Source organism: Melanotaenia boesemani, chromosome 24, assembly GCF_017639745.1.
Source record: "Melanotaenia boesemani isolate fMelBoe1 chromosome 24, fMelBoe1.pri, whole genome shotgun sequence".
Lineage (NCBI taxonomy): Eukaryota > Metazoa > Chordata > Actinopteri > Atheriniformes > Melanotaeniidae > Melanotaenia > Melanotaenia boesemani.
The window spans coordinates 15,270,196-15,289,469 of NC_055705.1; the positions used below are offsets into that span (position 1 = coordinate 15,270,196).

The 19,274-nt window shown below is 38.3% G+C and overlaps 2 protein-coding genes across 4 annotated transcripts in view; one reads left to right on the forward strand and one right to left on the reverse strand.

The window, feature by feature from the left end:
- Positions 1-411: 411 nt before the first annotated feature.
- pln (phospholamban) lies at positions 412-6,756 on the forward strand. 2 transcript variants are annotated; one of them, XM_041978284.1, is made up of 2 exons: positions 412-534; positions 4,972-6,756. In XM_041978284.1, exon 2 carries the CDS (start codon positions 5,103-5,105, stop codon positions 5,262-5,264), a length of 162 nt encoding a protein of 53 aa, XP_041834218.1. In that variant the 5' UTR covers positions 412-534; positions 4,972-5,102; the 3' UTR covers positions 5,265-6,756. The 2 variants fall into 2 exon arrangements, with proteins under 2 accessions (XP_041834218.1, XP_041834220.1); XM_041978286.1 differs by lacking the exon at positions 412-534 and adding an exon at positions 1,755-1,919.
- A 6,205-nt stretch (positions 6,757-12,961) lies between these two features.
- The window catches only part of LOC121635170 (protein FAM184A-like), a 59,431-nt gene continuing 53,118 nt past the window's right edge, over positions 12,962-19,274 (reverse strand). Inside the window, exons 23-25 of one of the 2 annotated variants that reach the window (XM_041978255.1) lie at positions 15,987-16,112; positions 15,754-15,872; positions 12,962-14,677 (exon numbers count right to left, since the gene is read on the reverse strand). In XM_041978255.1, coding sequence (XP_041834189.1) covers positions 14,563-14,677; positions 15,754-15,872; positions 15,987-16,112 — 360 coding nt within the window. In that variant the 3' untranslated portion in view covers positions 12,962-14,562. The remainder of the gene's footprint in view (positions 14,678-15,753; positions 15,873-15,986; positions 16,113-19,274) is intronic. The other variant, XM_041978254.1, reaches the window with a different exon arrangement.

A 19,274-nucleotide genomic window follows, 5' to 3' on the forward strand; every position in this document is an offset into this window, starting at 1 on the left:
TCTCCTTCCAAGTCTCCTGAAAAGAAACATCCATGTTGTTTTTCTGCTTTTATCTGTTGTTTTTGTGAATGAGATCCAGATGCACATGAAGTAAGCTGCACTTGCTGGTGGATTCTTACAGATTCAGGAGGCACAGGCCTCTCACATAAGGACACATGCAAACCAAATAATAGCCGCTGAAGGTCTTCATTAACAGCAGTATCAGATCGTTTAATCTGGGACTTAAACCTGCATAAAATCTTTCAGTTTTACCAGCTTATATGTGGTCTGTTTTCAATTCAAAGTTTAGGATTTTGCAAACATCAAATACACTTTTTTGTCATATGTGGTATGAATTTTAAGTTGAGGCTGCATATATAATTCAGCAGATCAGATACAAACTCGGTATCCCCATTCTCCTAAAATCTTTGCTGGGATGTCCTGCCTCTTTCCCTCCTCCTCTCTCCCTCTCACAGTGCGTTTACAGCCTCAGAGAGCACTGCATATCTGACATTTCTCTCTCAAACTCCAACCAGCTCTCTGCTCATCTGCAAGGTAAGAATCAGCATCTTCTACACACTAATCTGCTCCCTGATTGTGTTTTCATGCTAGAAAAGCTGATTAAGAGATCAAAAAATGTTTACAGATGGCAAACACAAGATAGAAATGCTTAAATCTTACAGTCAGATCAGTACACTGATGATAGATTAATTAGAAAATGTGAATTTTGCTGAAATTACGCAACCACTGTGAGACATCTATCCTTGATGGTAAAAAGAGACTCTGCCTAATGTTTAGAAGTTGGGGAGAAGTGTATGAATTACTGCTCTTATAAAAAAGTCATTGTTCACATACAGTAAACACAACTCTGAAGAGGAGCAGGGGGGAATGGAAACAGGACTAAACCTCCCAGAGGGATAAACACTCACTTCTTACATTCCCTTCCCAAGCACATGATTTTATTTTGTTGTTTAAGTGCTGAGGAACCAAATCAGCTGAATCTAATCACTGATTTCGTAATAAGATTTCACAGCAGTAAATGTGAGTGAATTATATTGGCCTTTATGACTGTGGACAACATCGTTCTAATTTAGTATAAACTAGATGTGACTTTTAATGATAGAAGTAGTTGTAAAGGGAACAAAACGTGGAAAAATGCTGGAATAAGAAGGATCATTGAGCTTTAGTATACTAAACAAAGCAAAGAAAATTGCTTAAAATTTTTCATGTCATTAACTTAGCAAGACGTTTTAACACTAACAATCTTTATGATTTAAACTGTACAGAAAAAGCCCCATGTTATAGTTTTTGTTAAATACAAGATTATTTATGTTTATATCAGAGGTTATATCATGAAAACCATCTTAAAATAGTTGGATTATGACTTTTACACCAAAATTTAGTTTTTTTTTTTTTTTTCTTTTTTTTTTTTTTTAGTTTAATACATGTGTTTTCTGATCCATTTTTTAATTCTGGTGTGAAGAACTGGCTCACAACAGCTTTAATAACATGTGTGGTTGGCAGTGAACGTGCCCCAATTTAAATAATAGGTCAGAATCAGCATCCAAAGTATCTGTTCAACCTACATTTCACTGCTGCATGTCACAAGGGTGTGCTAAAGTTACTTATTTGGACAAAGTTCTAGAGGCGTCAGACTGGAAGAATACATGTTTTAAATGTTTAAATAAGTGTGTATAGACTAATTCTAAGATAACAGCTACTGATTAAAGTCCCACCTGTTGAATGACAGGCCTTTTAAAGTCATCAGATCACTCCAAACAAACCATCCATCCATCTCTGCTGCCATCGGGTTAGAGGGTCACACCCTGGACGAGTTGCCACTTTTTGGACTGAGGAATGAAGCTGGAGAACACACATGAACAGAAAGAATATACAAATCACAGAGAAAGGCCAAGATTCAAAGCAGGAACTTTCTTACAGTGAGTCAACAGTGAGCCACCAAATCTCTCCAAAGCATTTGGTATAAAAGTATTTTAGGATTACACCTAAATAATGTGAAACTTTGCTGTGAGGAACGCTCATATCTAATCACATGACCCTATTCAGCTCCCATATCTTAATGAATTGTCTCAAATATTTGAAAAATGACACATCAAGTGGGATTACAGCTATCACATTAAAATTAGAAAATAGAGAAACTAATTAAGAGAAAATTAAAGACTGCAACAGTGTGTACTTCTCGTTTCCCAGTAATCTCACTGACCTTCGTGATAATCAGCTGGTTTTCAGTTCCTTCTCTTAACATGGCCCCATTGCTTTTAAAGGTGAGGCTCATTTTAGAGAAATGAAAACAGAGAATGAGACGAGATTATGTGTGAGGTGTGAAATTAAAACTATAGAAAATCATGAAAAAAAAAAAAAAAAAAAACAGAATTAAAACACTCCCTTAACCCTTTACGGTACTGTTCAACTGTTTGGTAGAAATTTTAATCAATGCATCTCAGTAAAGGAAAAAAAATTTGTAAAATTCTAATGGAAAGCTTGAAAATATTCAGTTTTGTTATAAAACATAAATTAACCTTTACTATAGCCTTTGGACTTAAACCCTGGCTTATACTGTACATTCCCTTGGCTTTTCAGAGCCTAAATGTAATGCACCCTAATTTTTACCTTCCCAACATGGAAGCTAGACCCAACATGGCTACCCAGCATGACACAGTGACCTCTAAGCCCCCTAACCTCTGCAGTTGCTGCTATTTGTCCACTAACCAAGCACTGCTTGGCTCTGACAGAACATTGTGTTTGGTCCTGCGAGATGTGAGACGTACAAACAGAGGAGCAAGTGAAGACAAGGAAATTGTTTGTTGAAAAATGAAAATAGCTGCTCTAGTGCAAGGGGCATACAATTGACAGATGTAAGCAACATGTGTTATGGACTCATGAATTTCAAAAATCCAACTAGATGGAGAAAAGCCTCAGCATGTTTACTATCAACAAATAAATTTTTCACTCATTGCTTCTTGTAGAAATGAGAGTTAATTGCACATCAGGCTGTTTTCTAGCATTACACGGCTGTCAGTCAGCACTCTGCATGGATTGATGCAAAGGAACAAAGCTGGCCAAAGTCTCACAAAAAGCCGGCACTAATTGACATTTATTGCTTTAGATCTCGTTTGATCTGACGAGGCCAATAAATTAAATACTCTTCTTATGTGACTCTGGGGTTTATTGTTTTTGTATAAGCCAACACAGCTGAGTGGGGAAGCCTCTTCTCCTCTGCCTTTCACTGCTATTACTCACATGGCCACCAGATGGCGACAGTGCAAACTCCAAAATGAAAATGACTGAACTTGCAGGACTTCCCACATGAAAATATGTGTAAGACAGGTGGCTTTAAAGATCAACAATAATTGAAGGGCATTTAAAGCTATGGATCAAACCAGCTAGACTGAATCACAGCAGTTATGTTGTGAGTCAGGGATTCAGAGGACATCCTCTGCCAAGGCAGATGCTATATTTTGCAACTGAACCTTTTTGCGCCCTCTGCCCCAGTTTTTAGGCCCCTGCTCAAAAACTGCATACTCGTAATGAAATGACTTTATCTCTGCAACCACAAGGTCTATTTGAATAATTCAGAGTCATAGTAAAGGGAACCCTTTTGATATTTGTTATGATGTGTAAATATCAGTATGTGTTAGTGGTGAAGAATAAATGAAGATGGCACATAGCACAAAGGAAAAAAGTTTAAGGCTTGCCTAAAAAAACCAAAATAAACAAACTCTTTGAGGATCCCCAACTGACTGTAGTTGAGGTTTTAAACGGTTAAACAACATCTATCAGGATCTCCATCAACTTTAACAGGCTTCTTTTAATTCTTCAGTGACTTCTGTAAAATTTGGCTTGATAGATGTAATTGAATCGTGCTTAAAGATGAATAAATGAAAGGACATATTAGACACGCAGACCTTGCTGAGTCAAGAACTATGCATCCTGGATCCACACCTGTATTTGGCAGTCCTTAGATGCACCTGTGGTGTGAAGAATAAAAATGTAATTAAAATCAAACAGTCCTTCCCGAAAACAAAGTTTTCATTGTGACTGAATTTGCAGCCTGTCTTTACAGCCTGTTTTTAGGATGTATCACTTTACTCCAGTTCATTAACCCTGTAGTTAGCATACCGGTGCTCACACAGAGTAAATGAACTATCCCATGGGCTACAAGCATGTGTGTGTGTTAGAGGTGTTAACATGTCAGGTGATAATGGGTGACTCAGAGGCAGATTAGGGGTGGAGGAAAATGAGAGGGAAATGATAAAAATAGATGTGCTGAAAAGTGAGTAGAAGGCAGTGGGTTGTAGGTATGGCTGCCTTTATCTTTACTGAACCCACATGGAAGCCAGGAAACAAGACTTGAAAAGGGGCAGACTCAACCAGCTCTAACCAGTCTGCAAATTCTTCAACCCGTTTGTTTGTCAGGTTGTAATGAAAAATGAAAAGTCTGCTGGCATGACTTTCAGTCTTGTTAAAAATAGTAAAGTGTTTTGGCAAAAAGACTAATGCAAAAGTGTGGTAACCTTGTCAGTCTGATCCCAGGTAAGCCCCCAGATCAAATGACAAAAGGGATTTAACCAACTGTCGAGATTTGGCAGCAGCACACTGATGCTCTTATAATATCCTGATTACACTGGTGAAAACACTTGATCATCTATTCCTTTAACTCCTGAAGCAGCTATCATTTTCTCCCTCTAAATATCTGTTCCACAACAAAGCTCCTACACATTGTGGTTTTGACATTTGTGCTGCTGCCACTCCGGCTAGAGTCGAGCTTAACACATCATCAGACCTCAGCTGGCGCCTCTGAGCAGCTCTGTTATCATCACACCATGTACTGTGATATAGAAAGGTCACAAATCTCAACCTGGAGTCATCAGTGTAGGTGTGTGTGTGTGTGCTGTTTACTTGTCATTTGAAAATATGAGAGAAAAATGATTTAACAGGGAATTTTGTTGTTTTCTTTTCCCGAATCTACAGAAGTGAAGAAGAGGAGTGAGAAGAAGAAAAGAGATTGTTACCTGTGACGTCATTGCTCATCTCCAATCGACAGCAATTTGACTCTCGGCTCCCAGTTTCAGTCCATCAAAATCTAACCAGCAGCTGCCTCCATGGAGCGCGTTCAGCACATGACCAAGTCGGCCATCCGCCGAGCGTCTCAGATAGAGGTGACTCCACAAGCCAAGAGGAACCTGCAGGAGTTGTTTGTCAACTTCACCCTCATCCTCATCTGCCTTCTTCTCATCTACATCATTGTCCTGCTGAGCAGTTGAGGGCAGCAGAGTCACATGGAGGGAAAGTTTGGCCTGGCTGTTCGGTTTTACTGATATTTTAGAAAGCAATAACATCATCCACCCCCATGTATCAGTGTAACCCTGTTTGCAAGCAGCCATGAAGAAGCTGGATGGAGCTCAAAGGCCAAACGCTTTCAATTCATGCAGATTTCAAGCACAACAGTGTTTTGTTTTTTTTTTTCTTTTTCTTTGTACGCGGATCAGGGATCGGCTTCCCTGCCACTCTTTCTCAAGGGAATGATCAAAAGTGACCCTCCTTCTGCTGTTTAAACATCACTGATATGCTATATGTACGTGTATTTCTCCTTGTAAGCATTTCTAAATTTAATGTGATACTAAAACCAGTGCATCACTGTTTTGTTTAACTTCAATTTCCCATGAGCCATGTTGCTTCCTGCAGCCAACACACCCACAGCAAAAACATTAAACACACTGGAAATGATCTTTTTTTTTCATCCTATTAGTTCTTTTACTCCCGTTTTAGTCCACTACAGTCATAAAACCTCATACAGTCACATCAGGCTTTTTTAAACTCCAGTGCTGCTATCTTGTTGGTTATTAGTGTGAGAATTCATCAAAAGGAAATAAGGACAGGAAAGCAGTTAACACTGTGGTTGGAAGTAAACGGTAGTAAGAGGCCCCAAAATACACCATTTCTGCCTTAGCTGCCCTTAAAAAGCAAACCTTTATACTTTTCTAATGATACAATATATAACTTACAGCTGGACACGATCTTTAGCACTGATGTACATTAATGACCCTTTTCCACCATTATCTACTCGCCTTCACTCGACTCTGTATTTAGGAGTTCCCATTAGGCAGAAGCACCTGGTACCAGGTACTTTTTTGGTACTTACTCGGTCAGGTAATAGTCGAGTTAAGCTGAGCAGACTCACAAAAAACTCACATTTCTTCCATTTTGTCTTATTTAACCTACAGCATACAATAAATATAAAACATTAAATTTAATTTAGGTACTTAAAGTTTTTTTTTTCATTCAGAGATCAAACTGTTTGAGGATGTTGAGGGCAGACAAGGAGCTTTGAATACACATTTCTGTTATTTGCCTGACATACTGTGGAATCTGACATCTGCAGTATGGATTGTGAATTAAAGCTCAGTTTTGCATGTTGTGAGGTCACCATAATTTTTACTTAAGCCATTTAAGATACTTGATAGCAAATATGAAGCTTATGCATCGTGTTTTGTGTTATATATTGCAAGCACATCTTTAGGCAACACTGGCAAAGAAAATAAAATTTTAGTCCACAAGAATTAGACTGAAATCAGATTTTTTTAGAAGATTTTAACAACTTTGAATGCTGTGTCTGTTACTGTGTATGATTTTGTGAAAATAGAAAGTATATCTACATATATCCTTACTCAAAGAAGTATTTAAACGTGTGTTCCTTATAAGTTTGAAAGATTGTACCAACTCATTTTCAAACTGTCCAATACCAAATAAACTGCATGTAAATACATTTGCAGTTGCTTCTCCTTTTTCTTTGCATTGCACTTTGTCTTGATACACTCTAGCTTTGCATATTTTAAACAATAAATCTGTATTAAATGCACATATGCAGGCCATGACTGTAATATCCTGTTTGATCAGTCAGTGCTATGCAGTGTTATTTAGCTGATGCCATTTTTTTAAATCAGCACAACAGCATCTCCTCTCCGGTAGAGGAAAAATCTACCATCAGTAACATGCTGAGGGCACTTCTATTACCAATATAAGCTTTTATGTAAGAATTCCGTCTTTATACAAGAATTATCCACCATAAAGGGCTGAATATTAGAAGTCTTTACAATTTTAATATGAAGAACAGTGGTGATCTTCCTCTGTGAGAGACTCTGCCTCCCTATGGTGCTCTCTTTATGTCCAATAGTGTTACTGACCTGTTCTCAATTGGCCTAATTAGATCAATGTTTCAACAACAGCCAAATGTGCAGCTGTTTACAGCTGTTTTCTCTCGACTTGCTGGTATGGCTCATCACCAGTATTTTTCTTTTTTAACTTTAGCTTCCTCGTGTTAGCTACCACAATGTTTCCCATGTCATGTTTAACGACTGCAGTGGTTTTTTAAAGCCCTTAACGCTTTCATTAATTTACAATTAAATAAAATAAAATAAATATAGGAAAATATAAAGAAAAAGAATGAAGAGAAAAAGAATAAAATAAAATACATTTAAATATTAAACAAATTAATAACAAATGATGCAATAAATTAATAATATAAAAGTAAATTAAAGAGTTTGTTGCTGTACAAGCATGGTTATAAAGGAGGGGGTGCATGTTACCTGAATATATTATGTGCTGCATTGAGTTGTACTTGGGAATCTGAGGTTCATGTAAGTAAATATCAGTTTAAACTAAACTTAGTGGCACCTTGAAGGGTAGTTGGATAGTAGTGCAGGAAAGTTTCCTGTGTAGGCAGAACTTAGCGGGAGACAGGAGGGCCTCGTTCTGCTTATCGTCTACCTATTATTCCCAACTGCTGGCACACTCCTCACACTCCTTACTGCAGCATGCAGAATGAGGTGGGTCGGTTAGGGGTGGGACCACCCCCAACAGATGTGGTTAAATAAATGAAAATAGGCTGAGACAAATATCTGCATCTGCTGGATGACTTGAACAACGAATACAAATCTATAAAACTATGGAAGCCTTTATTTAAGACAACTTCAACACAAATATGTGCATAGATAAGATTTAAATATGACTTTAAACATGATGTACGCACTGTCGCCTTATAAAAAATAAACTTTATTACCATGAACTGAATATCACCTTTAACTCTGTAGTACTCAATTAACATTATGTCTTTATAAATGATGATTTCTTAAGTTTACATTAATTGACTACACCAGAGAAGGCTGTAACAAAATTGAACTATTTCCATAATTTCTCTTCAGTGAACTGGTGCAACGAAGGGCAGCAGTGCGTTGAGTCCTGTTGCCAATCAGGTTAATCTGTATTTTTGGCCTGTTTCATCTCAATGCTGCTTTTTAATCACAAAACTCTTACTTTTATTTCGTTGAAGATCAGCCCACGTGCTGCAGGAAGACTTATTAGAGTCGTGCAAGCTCTTTTGCATGTTTCCAAAGAAAGAAGCACACCAGTAAGTTTTTATCTCACAATCAGAATTTTATTGTTCCATAACATACAACAGAAATGATATAAATATAAATATCATTATCGTTATAACCATTATATGTGTTTACTTCAAAAAGGACAAGACAGAGATCATCAAATGATAAGTCATAATGTTACAACGGATCATTTTCAGTTTAGATAATTAAACACTGCAACACATCTGTTGCATGGATTTATTTTTGTACTGATGCCAAAATCTTCTGTTTTTCTGCAGGTTTTTGAAAAGAAAGAAAGAAAGAAAGAATTACAACGTAAAAAAAAAATAACATATACAAAAGTTTTTATATAAAGCAAAGAATTAATTAGTAATGAAAAGAAGACAATTTCTTCTATTTCAAATCAGATGATAAATAAATAAATAAATAACTTAAATTCTGATCTGATATGAAAGACTGGATGGAAAAACATTAAAACATGATTAATTTTGAGTGTAAAAACACTGGAATGGTCCTTTAACTATCACCGCTGGACAGAACAGTCTAACAGGATGTGCATCTTTCTTTTTCCAGCTTGGCTAGTATTTTTAGACAAAAATGAGCTGTTTGAAATCTCAGCAAAACAAAAGATGATTAAGTAAAATTTTTATGATTGTGAGAAAATATATTTATACAAAAAGATAAATAAAGATATCTGCATTGTGTGCAGACATCTAAGCTAAAATGTCATTACTTCATATAGTTGTTAAATAAATCTAAACGTCACAGTGTGCATGGAGGAATGAACCAGCAGTGGTTCGGTGTATCCGGACTGCAATGCCTTAGAGGTTAATGACATTTTTTTTTATTAGTCGTTTTGTACAGGTCAGTATTTACAGTTAGGCCATTTCATTTTCTAAGTGACATTCAGCACAACTTCAGCTTCAGTGTCATGATGCTGTGTTCATGTCGTACGGGACGGCCGCTCCATCCTCAGTGACCACATCAGATTACAGACCCCTTGGTCCTGTGGAATATTTACAGGTTTCCTTTTTTTGATGGGTTCACTTTTACTTTCCCGCATGCGACAAACACACAAACATGTTTGGAAGATTTCTCAACCTGGTTTCAGGAAGTGCTTTAGTCTTCACTGAGTGAGGCGGCTTAGTTCTTAGGAGAGATATAATTCATTGTCGTCTTATCCACAATCAAATGAGAAGTTTCATCATTACACCTCAGTTCACACACCAGGGTCAACATCTAGTATATTCATTTATGTCTAATGTAAACCATAATATTACAATATCTGGAATTTTGACAGATGATCAAATCAACTGTAATAGTTTGTGGGCTCTTTTTTTTTTTTAATAAGCTGTAAACATGATCTCCTAAAGATCAGGAAGTATAAAGGAAACAAATAAATTTCCTCTCATAGTTAGGTTCATTATGAGTTACAACCATTGTTTGATTGTTGATGAGCAGCACTTTGGAGACTTGTCTTTGTTTTTAAAATGTGCCTTATAAATAAAGTGGACTGGACTGGATACAACCAGGAAGCAATTGCCTTGCTGTTACTATATTGTAGCCAATAGAGACTATCAATATACTGAACCAATCCAGCAAAGGTTGTGTGAGCAAAAGTGCTTACACTAAACTACGTGAATTTCCGACCGTAAAACTCTGTGTTTCTTATTCGCTTTGATGGCACACTGACAATTATTATGTACATTCCTGCAGCGTCATCAAGGTGAGAAAGCACGCAAATACTTTCTCCAACCTGTGGCATCACCAAGCGGCAACCTCCGGCGGTGAAATGTCAAGCCTATGGGGAAGTGCAAAAAATTGCAGTTCACCCCTCATCCACTAGGGGCTGGCTCCAAAAAAGAGCAAATCCCCATGTTAAAAAGGCCAACTTCACAGCAGAAATAAACATGTTTAAAGCCTGGTACAAAAATCTATTTTAGGATTAATAGGTCAAGTTTACCTTCATGACAACTGCGAGGGGGGTGAACCTTTTTCTAACTCATCCGTTTGGATGTTATTTAATCTTTAAATTCGGCATAATTAGGGGCGTGTCCTTTTGATTGCAGGTATCGAATATCCACAGCAAGAAGGGAGAGTGTAGCACAACCGCAGTTTTAAGCTAACAGCGCGCCTTAGCTTTAACCTGCCTATCTCCGTTAGGTGGTTAGCTACCGTTAGCCACCCTTAGCTCTGGGTTAGCTCGGTTAGCTCTTAGCTACAGGCAGCTCAGAGTTTGATGGGTGTCAATCATCCACCCCCACCTTCACAGTCCCCCTCTCAGCTCCACCTCTTTGCCCAATTTTGGATTTTCCAGGAAAGACAACATGTGTAATGATGCCAGGATGGCGCCCAATGCGCCTTAATTCAGCTCTTCAGAAACCGTCACAGAGCCTCCGTCCATCTTTTAGATACAGTCTATGGGCATCACGTAACAGCTGTTTAGCATATCAACACATTGGCTATTTTGAACGCAGATTCAGCAAAGCGACGCAATAGGAAGCAAGAAAAAGAGGGAAAGCGGCAGTAAGAATCAACATCGGACTGACTTTTACTGGCTAGAGAGAAGAGAAGAGACAGGGTGCAAGAGGGATGCTGACTTATCTTTGTAAGCGCAAAGACTGGACAAAGTTCAGTGAGGCTTTAATACATGTTAAAAAAATACCAGGTAACTTAAATAAAATAAATTTTTTATTTTTTTTTAACTGTCACTGTTTTATGACAGCAATAAATAAAACAGACAAAAATCAGGTGACGATGCTCTGCAATTTAAAAACAAATCCAGATTGACGTGATAAATTATAATGATAAAAAGTTCTGAACTGGATCTAAATACTTATTGTTTACAGTCTACTCCATGGTATGAAAAGGAATTAATACTAAATGCTTATGTGATGTAAAGTGTGTAAAAGTTTATTTACTGATGAGGCGTAACTTCTCATTTGGCTCTAGATAAGAGAACAAAGATGCATTAAGTAAATGCAACACAGGATTCAACAGTTTCTGGAACAAAACAAATTCTGGTTTCCAAGTCAAAACATGAACCTAAGATCATTTTTTAAAAATATCTACAAGGACTGGATGAAAAAATAACAATATACTAGGGCCTAAAAAATCAATACAACAGTTCACCAACAAAGTATTTCATATTTGTTAAGGAGTGAATCTCCAAAATGACATTGTATGAGATTATACTGTAAGTAGCTGTTTGAAATATTGCAAGCAGTGAAAGAACAAAACAAACACTTCCTGAGCCACTGAAGCTTCAGTCGATTCTGTTAGGAAGACGAGTATTCATCATGCTGAACTGAAATGTGCGTGTTGTTAAATGGACCCTGGAGGTGTCAGACGGAGAGGAAGTAAACTCTTAAATGCAGAGAGATGTAGCAGAAGAGTTCGGTCCCACACATCAACTCCTAGTTTGCTGTAAAATTAATTTTAATTAAAAAATAAATAAATAAAAGGAAAAAAGGCTAGGAGTCAATAAATGTCTTAGCATCACCGACAGAACTCTTCGTCTTTATGTCTCTGGTCCAGTGGCATCAAAAACAGACCACAGAAAAACAGTAGTAGTTTTTTTTACACTAAAAATAGTGGAATAATACAAATCTGAGTGGTGCTTGATTTCTTTTATCTTGACGTTTATCCTCCTGAGACTGTTGAGGTGTCTGAAACAGCAAATCAAGCACCTCTCGGCTAACTTAGATTGAGATTTGAAAATGACTTTCTAACACATGGTGTATGTACACAGTCAAAGCACTGGGACAGTAAGCTAAAGTTGGTCTTTTTTGCTGGTGTCCATGTTGTTATTTACTGTAGTTTATCACACTGCAACCCCAAACAAAATCTACAACATTTTTCTGAATGACAAATACATATGTAACCTACAGATGGATCCACAACATGAAAGTATAAAGGTGAGTATCAAGGCATCGATCACTGGGTTCACTCGCAGTCAGATTTCAGCTTTAAGACACATACTGATGAAGAAAGTAAAACTCTATACAGTATAGCAGTATTTTCTTTCACCTGCAATACTGCAGTTTGTTAATATTTGCAAAAATTATTTACAAACTAATTCTTAACATTTTATTGAACAGCGCAATTACTAACCCACCGAATCTAACACATACAGTATCTCACAGAAGTGAGTACACCCCTCTCATTTTTGCTAATATTTCATTATATCTTTTCATGGGACAACACTACATCAATGAAACTTTGACATACAGAATATCAAAGTTCAGTTTTTATAGTTTGGTGTCCTGTATATCAAAGTAGCATTTCTATGGTGTTGTCCCATGAAAAGATATAATGAAATATTAGCAAAAATGTGAGGGGTGTACTCACTTCTGTGAGATGCTGTATCATCTTAGTGACTTCATGTATTTGGTAATTCTGTGCTTTATAACCTGGGATATATCTTCATTTGTATTAGGGCGTAAATTCTTGATAGGCATAACATGTAACAGCAGTGTAAAAACAGAGTAATAACCAGCTTGTTTTTGTTATTAAATAACTGACGGCATGATGGAAAAGATTTCTACTTAAGTCTTTTTGGTAGGAGAGGCCGTGGCATCTTTCTGGACATCCTTCTGTTTCCCCGCCACGTGCTTTCTCAGGACGGGGGATTGAATAAACTGGATTATTGCAGATGTAATTGGAATATAATTGGACTACAATATATTGCACTGTATAGGACTATGTCAGTGAAACAAAATGAGAAGAATTTGAGAAAGTGAATTAGTTGATTATTGCTTCACTTTAGTAATATCAGTTGGTGTTGTATTATACATCTTTGGAAAGCCTGACTAGTCACCTTTACAAGAAGGTATAACTTGCAATGATCATGCTTCTTTGGAATAAGCAATACAGCAAAACCTGTAGGCTCATGCCTACCAAAAATATGCCAAAATCCTCAGCAGTATTTTCCTGTTGATATTCACATAATCCTTAAAAGTTATATCTTGTTGTAAAGCTGACTAATCAGGCTTTCCAATGATGCGTTTTACAACACAAACTGGTGTTATCAAAGCAGAAAAATAATCAAGCAAATACAAATTTCCTTACTCTTTGTTCTAACTTTAGATGACTTTAGATGGTTTGTGTTTATGCCTTTTTAAAACTGTACTACAATGTCGAGACATGTCTTATGATGCTTAAGCAGATTACCTTGATATGACCTGAACCTGCTAAAGTTATGTTACAATAACTCCATCTTAACCATAAAATCTGAAGAAGACACAAAAGTGGGTGGACTTATTTCAGGAGATGATGAATCAGCCTACAGAGACGAGATCCAGAGGTTTGACAACGTGGTGCTCTGTAAACAATCTGACACTGACCACAAAGAAAATGAAAGAAATCATCTTAGACTGCAGGATGTGCAGAGCAGATCCCCCTCCCTCTCTCTCTCTCTTCTTCATGTGTGGAAAGAGTTCACAGCTTTAAATTCCAGGAAACGTCCTCTAACTTCACAGCTGTTGTACAAAAGGCACAGCAGTGTCTGCACTTCTGAGAGTAATAAGGAACAACATGGTTGAAAAGCTACTGGTGGCCTTTTACTGCTCTGCATTTGATGCATCCTGACTTACTGGTTATGTCGGCAGCTCAGCAGCTGACATGGAAGCACTACAGGAGGTCCTCAAAAAAATCATTAACTGGTCTCACCCTCACTGCAGGACATCAAAAACTCCCAGTAATGGTCTCACCACAACAACCACCTGTTTAACATTCTGCCCTCAGGGAGGCGCTACAGGTTAATTTAAAGTCATGCAGGCTCATGAACATTATTTACAATAACTAATTTGCCTAATCAGCCAGTGTCAGTTTACCTTGAAAGTAACAGCAAGTTTAAGCTGATAGAGCCCATAAAAATGTCACGCTTTGCAGACTTGCATAAGGTCTCAACGATGAGACAATTACCATCTGCTCACCACTCACACTTTCACAATGACGCACTAACAAGACACACTATTCATCAAACTCACCATGTATGGAAGCCCTAAAGTCCCATTGCAATCTCAATGCATGATGGGAGTACTGTGATTAGGACTGGATGTTTGAAACCCATCTGCATCCATCACATAACTCTCTAATCCTACAGTTTGATTGCTGTCCAACTTTAGCTCTCTGTCCCATTAAAACATGTTTTTGACAGAATTGGGGTGTTATTTTTTGCCGGTCAGAAAGAGAAGTACTTGGAGTACTGCTCCTCTTCTTTTGTAATATATTCTCTGCTTTTTCCCGCCTCCGTCCCCCTCGGGTTTGGTGGTGTTACAGTGTTGGCTTCAGGAAGGCTGAGGAAAGGAAGAAAAATCTGTTAAAATGATGGAGAGGGAGGGACGGGGAGACAGAGAAATACTGAGGCTCGGGAGCATGAAAGAGCAGAAAATAACAGTGATTGCTTTGAATGCTGTAATCGCGGGCAGCGCCAGTGCCTGATGAAAGGGATGCAGTGAGAGCTTGTGATGGCCAAAAAAGGCCAAAATAGCAGAAAGCAGTTCAGCCTTTATGAGCAAAAACCCAAAGAACTGAAACCAATTCCTCGGTTTAGCTGCAGTTTACACCCTCCAGCGGCAAACCTCCCAGTGATTCTAATCAGTGGCTGTAGCAAACATCAGTCCTTCTGTCTGGGTCCAATGCTTTTTGTTGAAGATACAAATATTACCAATTTCTCTTTCAAATTATGCACCTTTCTACCTTTTCCTGAAGGTTTTAGTACTGTAGAGACTGATATGTAACATTTCAAGGTTTTCTTTTTATTGGTAACTGAAAGTAGATGGCGGTGATGATGAGGATGTGCAGGAATTTAAGAAGGCTGTCTGTGTAAAATGGTGGAAAAAATGGAAGATGTGATGTTAAGGCATAATTGATCCAAAAGGGGGATTACATGTTCATTATTTTTGAGTACTGACCCTGATCTAATGGAGTCAGACTGCAGCGTTGAGTGAAATGAGAAGATTGGTATTGGGCTTGGTGATTGCTTCAGGGCTAAATTAAAATTCCAGTTTAAATCTTATGTGGCTCACAGGCTCCAGTTTCGAGACACACTTTGTCACTGTGTCTGATCAGAACAAAAACCTAAGTTTTAAATACTTTAAATCAACTCTACAACTACGATTCTGATACTTTTCTTGGATTTTATGAGATGATTAGTGGGTGACTTGAACATTGCAACTAACTTTACTTTTTTAGTCTTCATTCCAGAAAAGCAGACAAACAGGAGGCCAGAATGAGAGGCTGAGGAAATACAGGTGGCGAGATAAGAGATACAGCCAGTGGGGGCAGCAAAGGTCACATGCTTTGTTCCCAGTACTTGTGAAGAGAAGGTGAACTGTGGGCAGCAGTGGCACAAACTCACATTCATTCTCACCTCCTAAAGCTTTGTAGGCACTGATGCTGCACAAATGGATCCTGAGGAGCATGAGGAGGAGCAAGGCTTGGCATGGGAGGATGTGGAGGATGAGGAGAAGAAAGAGGAGGAGGAGGATGCTGAGGAAGAGGAGAAGGAGGAAGAGGGCTGAGCAGCTGTAGGGGTTTCTTAAGTCGAGGGAGGGACCTCTGGAGGGGGGAGTGTGGAGGCACAAAGCGGCCTCCTGGTCCTACCTCCTCCACCTCCGGTCCCTCCTCTTCCTGGCCTTCATGACTGACGATGGGAGGGCTGACGAATCGGAGAGCTGACTGGCTAGGAAAGCTGTTGAGGCGGTGATCTGATTGGCCGCCTGTTTTTGACTATAGACACACACAAAAAGGTGAGATGTGAGTGCTAGCTGTCTCCCGCTAACTTGGATCACACTATACCTAAAGCTACTTGAATTTTTCTGGATGAGTTTCATCAGGTAATTTATCAATAAAACAATGTTTGTTTAAACAGTCACACTGAAATCTGATCCACTGGTAGACAAGGTGAATTTGTGGTAGTGACATGGGAATAAAGTGGCCTGGGTTCAGGGTGTAAACTCGTTGAATGACTGACCTTCATTCTCCCTATGCTTCTTTGGCCAACATTATTCAAACAAGTTGCTCTACTCTGAAAAAAACACAATTTTTGGAAGTAAGTTTGGAAGTTTTTCTAATGTATCTCAGCTAGGAAAGGCAAGACAAATGACCATTATATTCCATTTATTCTTTTCCCTCCATGAATGAATAAAAATAAAGTTTATATACTGATATTAGTATTGGTATGGTCATTTATCTTGCTACTGCATTAAAACATACTGAGATCAAACTTCTGGAAGTGTTCCGGTGTGGGTTTAAAGTGTATCAAAGTGCTGAATATGCTCTATTAAGTCTTTTTTAATTGCCATATTTATAGTGATGGATTCTGGGGACTGTGTTTTACTTGTGCTCTTGGATTAAAAGTAACACTACGTAACTTTCCTGCCTTAAAACTCCGTAATTCTGACTCATTTTGATGGTACACTGGCATTAATTATGTACATTCCTGGAACTGTCTTCACCCTGCAGCATCTTGTGGTTGAGAAAATGCACTTCACAGCTTTTGTTTCCATCCCAGTGCATCACATTACAGCTGTATTTCACTTTACAACTGCATCACACCTCAGCAACTGGATACCAGCGCACTGGCCATTTTGAAAGCACACTGTGGCTTTTTCAGCAAACAAACACAGGAGGACATTATCAGAGGAAACGAGGAATAGAAAGAGAGAAAGTGACAGAGCAAGAGTCAGTATTGGACTGAGTTTTACTGGCCTGAAAGAGCTCAGAGAAGAGACAGGATGCAAGGTGGAGGCAGAACTAACTGTCATAAAGGGGTACCACAGTGTGAAAATAGGAGGTGATTTTGACACAAAGGACCTTAACATTTTCTCCCCCGTGCTAGAGCAGTGGGTAGGGACATCACTGGCTCATACCCCCCCCCCCCCCCATTGCTGTGAGTCATGACAGCTGTCAGTGATCAGCTGATTGGCTTTTATGCTGCAAGTACCATTTCTCTTGTTGTGTTTGCTTATCACGCAGCTGAGAAGGAGGAAACTACCATTTCATGGTTCACACCGACACATATCCCAAAGTATTGTTTTTAGATGAACTAGAAATAGTAAGCAACATTTATCAGTCTTACATCAATCAGATCCATAACTTTTCAGTAAATGAGGTTTGCTAGTGACACAGCTGTAAAATCTACTAGTCAGAAGTCAGCCATGCACACATCTATGAAGATAGATCAGTTTCCGATATCTAGTGAGATTGAAACAGTAAAAGGAAGCGAGGAGACGTCTTTCTCTAAATCATTGGTGCTGTGCAGATGTTGGAGACACAGGTTTGATCATTTAGGGGCCATGAATGTTTTAAGAGAAATTCTAAACAGGCTCTAAAATAAAATTTAGGGCAGGACTCTTCTCTAACAAAGTAGCTGACAGGTGTTAAAAAGGATTTAGATATGCAGGGGCGGGTCTAGTAATTTTTGTTGATGGGGGTCCAGGCAGGGGCACTGACCAGAAAAAGGGGGGCATAAAGGAGAATTCTTTTTTTTTTTTAAAAGTCTAAATAATGTGAAATATCACACCAAACAAGAGTTCATTCACAGGCAAAAGTACTACATTAAAAATGATAATGAAATAAAATGAACGATGTGCCATTGGGTCTTGCATAAAACCTTAGCTTCTTTCTGTAAGTAACAACTCACTGTTGTTCGATGCAGGGCTCCAGACTGCGACCAAATGGTCGCATTTTGCGACTAAAATGTGAAACTGCGCGAGTGAATTTTTAATCTACTCGCGCAATGGTGACCAATACATTTGCCGGCCTTTTTCTTGCAGTAATTTATTTGGTCGCTTACAAACTGTTGCTCCCCTCTTCTGCCCAGTAGTTCACTGAAATGTGCAAACTAGCTGCTGGTTTGCCGACTCAAACTAACTTTAATACGAGAAAAGGAGATGAACACCAACGAAGAAGACGACAGCCATGTAAGCGGGGATGAACGACCACTGTGATTGGCTTATGTGTGAAAAGAGGCGGGTCTTAGGGGAATTTATTACCAATTTAGCGACTTTGTCGCCATATTTAGCGAGTTTTCAGACCCCTCTAGTGATTTTTTTTTTAAACAGCAACTAACGACAAATCTTTTTCTGGTTTTATTGGAGACTTTCGGAGACTGACGTGAATGAACGTAGTTTACTCTTCCCAATGAGGAGCGGGTGCTGTGCAGACCCCTCTCATACGAGGCTTGGTCTTCTCTCTTAGTCTTCAGCTGTATTCAGAGCAGACGACGTTCACCTCTGTTTCATGACCAGGCTGAAAATGAAACGTACAAAGCTGCTGCTGGAGGATCCTGCGCTGGTTTACTGTCTGTTAATGAAGAGTGTGGACAAAAATATTTAAAAGTTAAAAGTGTTGTGAAATGTGAAATGTGAAAGACTCCTAATTAAAAAACAAAATACACTTGAAAAAACTGAACTAAAAAAATAATGAAAATATTGACAGCATTATTATTTTATTTTTTTAGCTGTTCTAAACATTTTTAGGTTGTCTTTTTTTTTTTTTTTATCAATTTTTGCCTTTCCCACAACATCCCTCTCTATGGCAGCATCCATTACAACTATATGTACTAGACTGATTATGCTAATTAGAGCCAATAGCTACTTTTCTTACTGAAGAGTTGGGAACAGCGGCTGAAGAGGAGGATCAGTACCTGAAGCTGTTTATTGCCAGGAACTACATGGACCAGTCATACCATGCCCTAGGGGGAATGATGGTGACAAAGTTGTCGTTCAGCATCGACTACAAAGTGAATCAAATCAAATCATCAAATCTGATTTGATTTGACAAGTTCTATGTCTACTTGTTTTGCATTAGTGCGACCAGTAAGATGTGTGTGTGTGTTTTTATGTTATGTCAACTGCAAAAAAAAAAAAAACATTGTAATTTCTGATT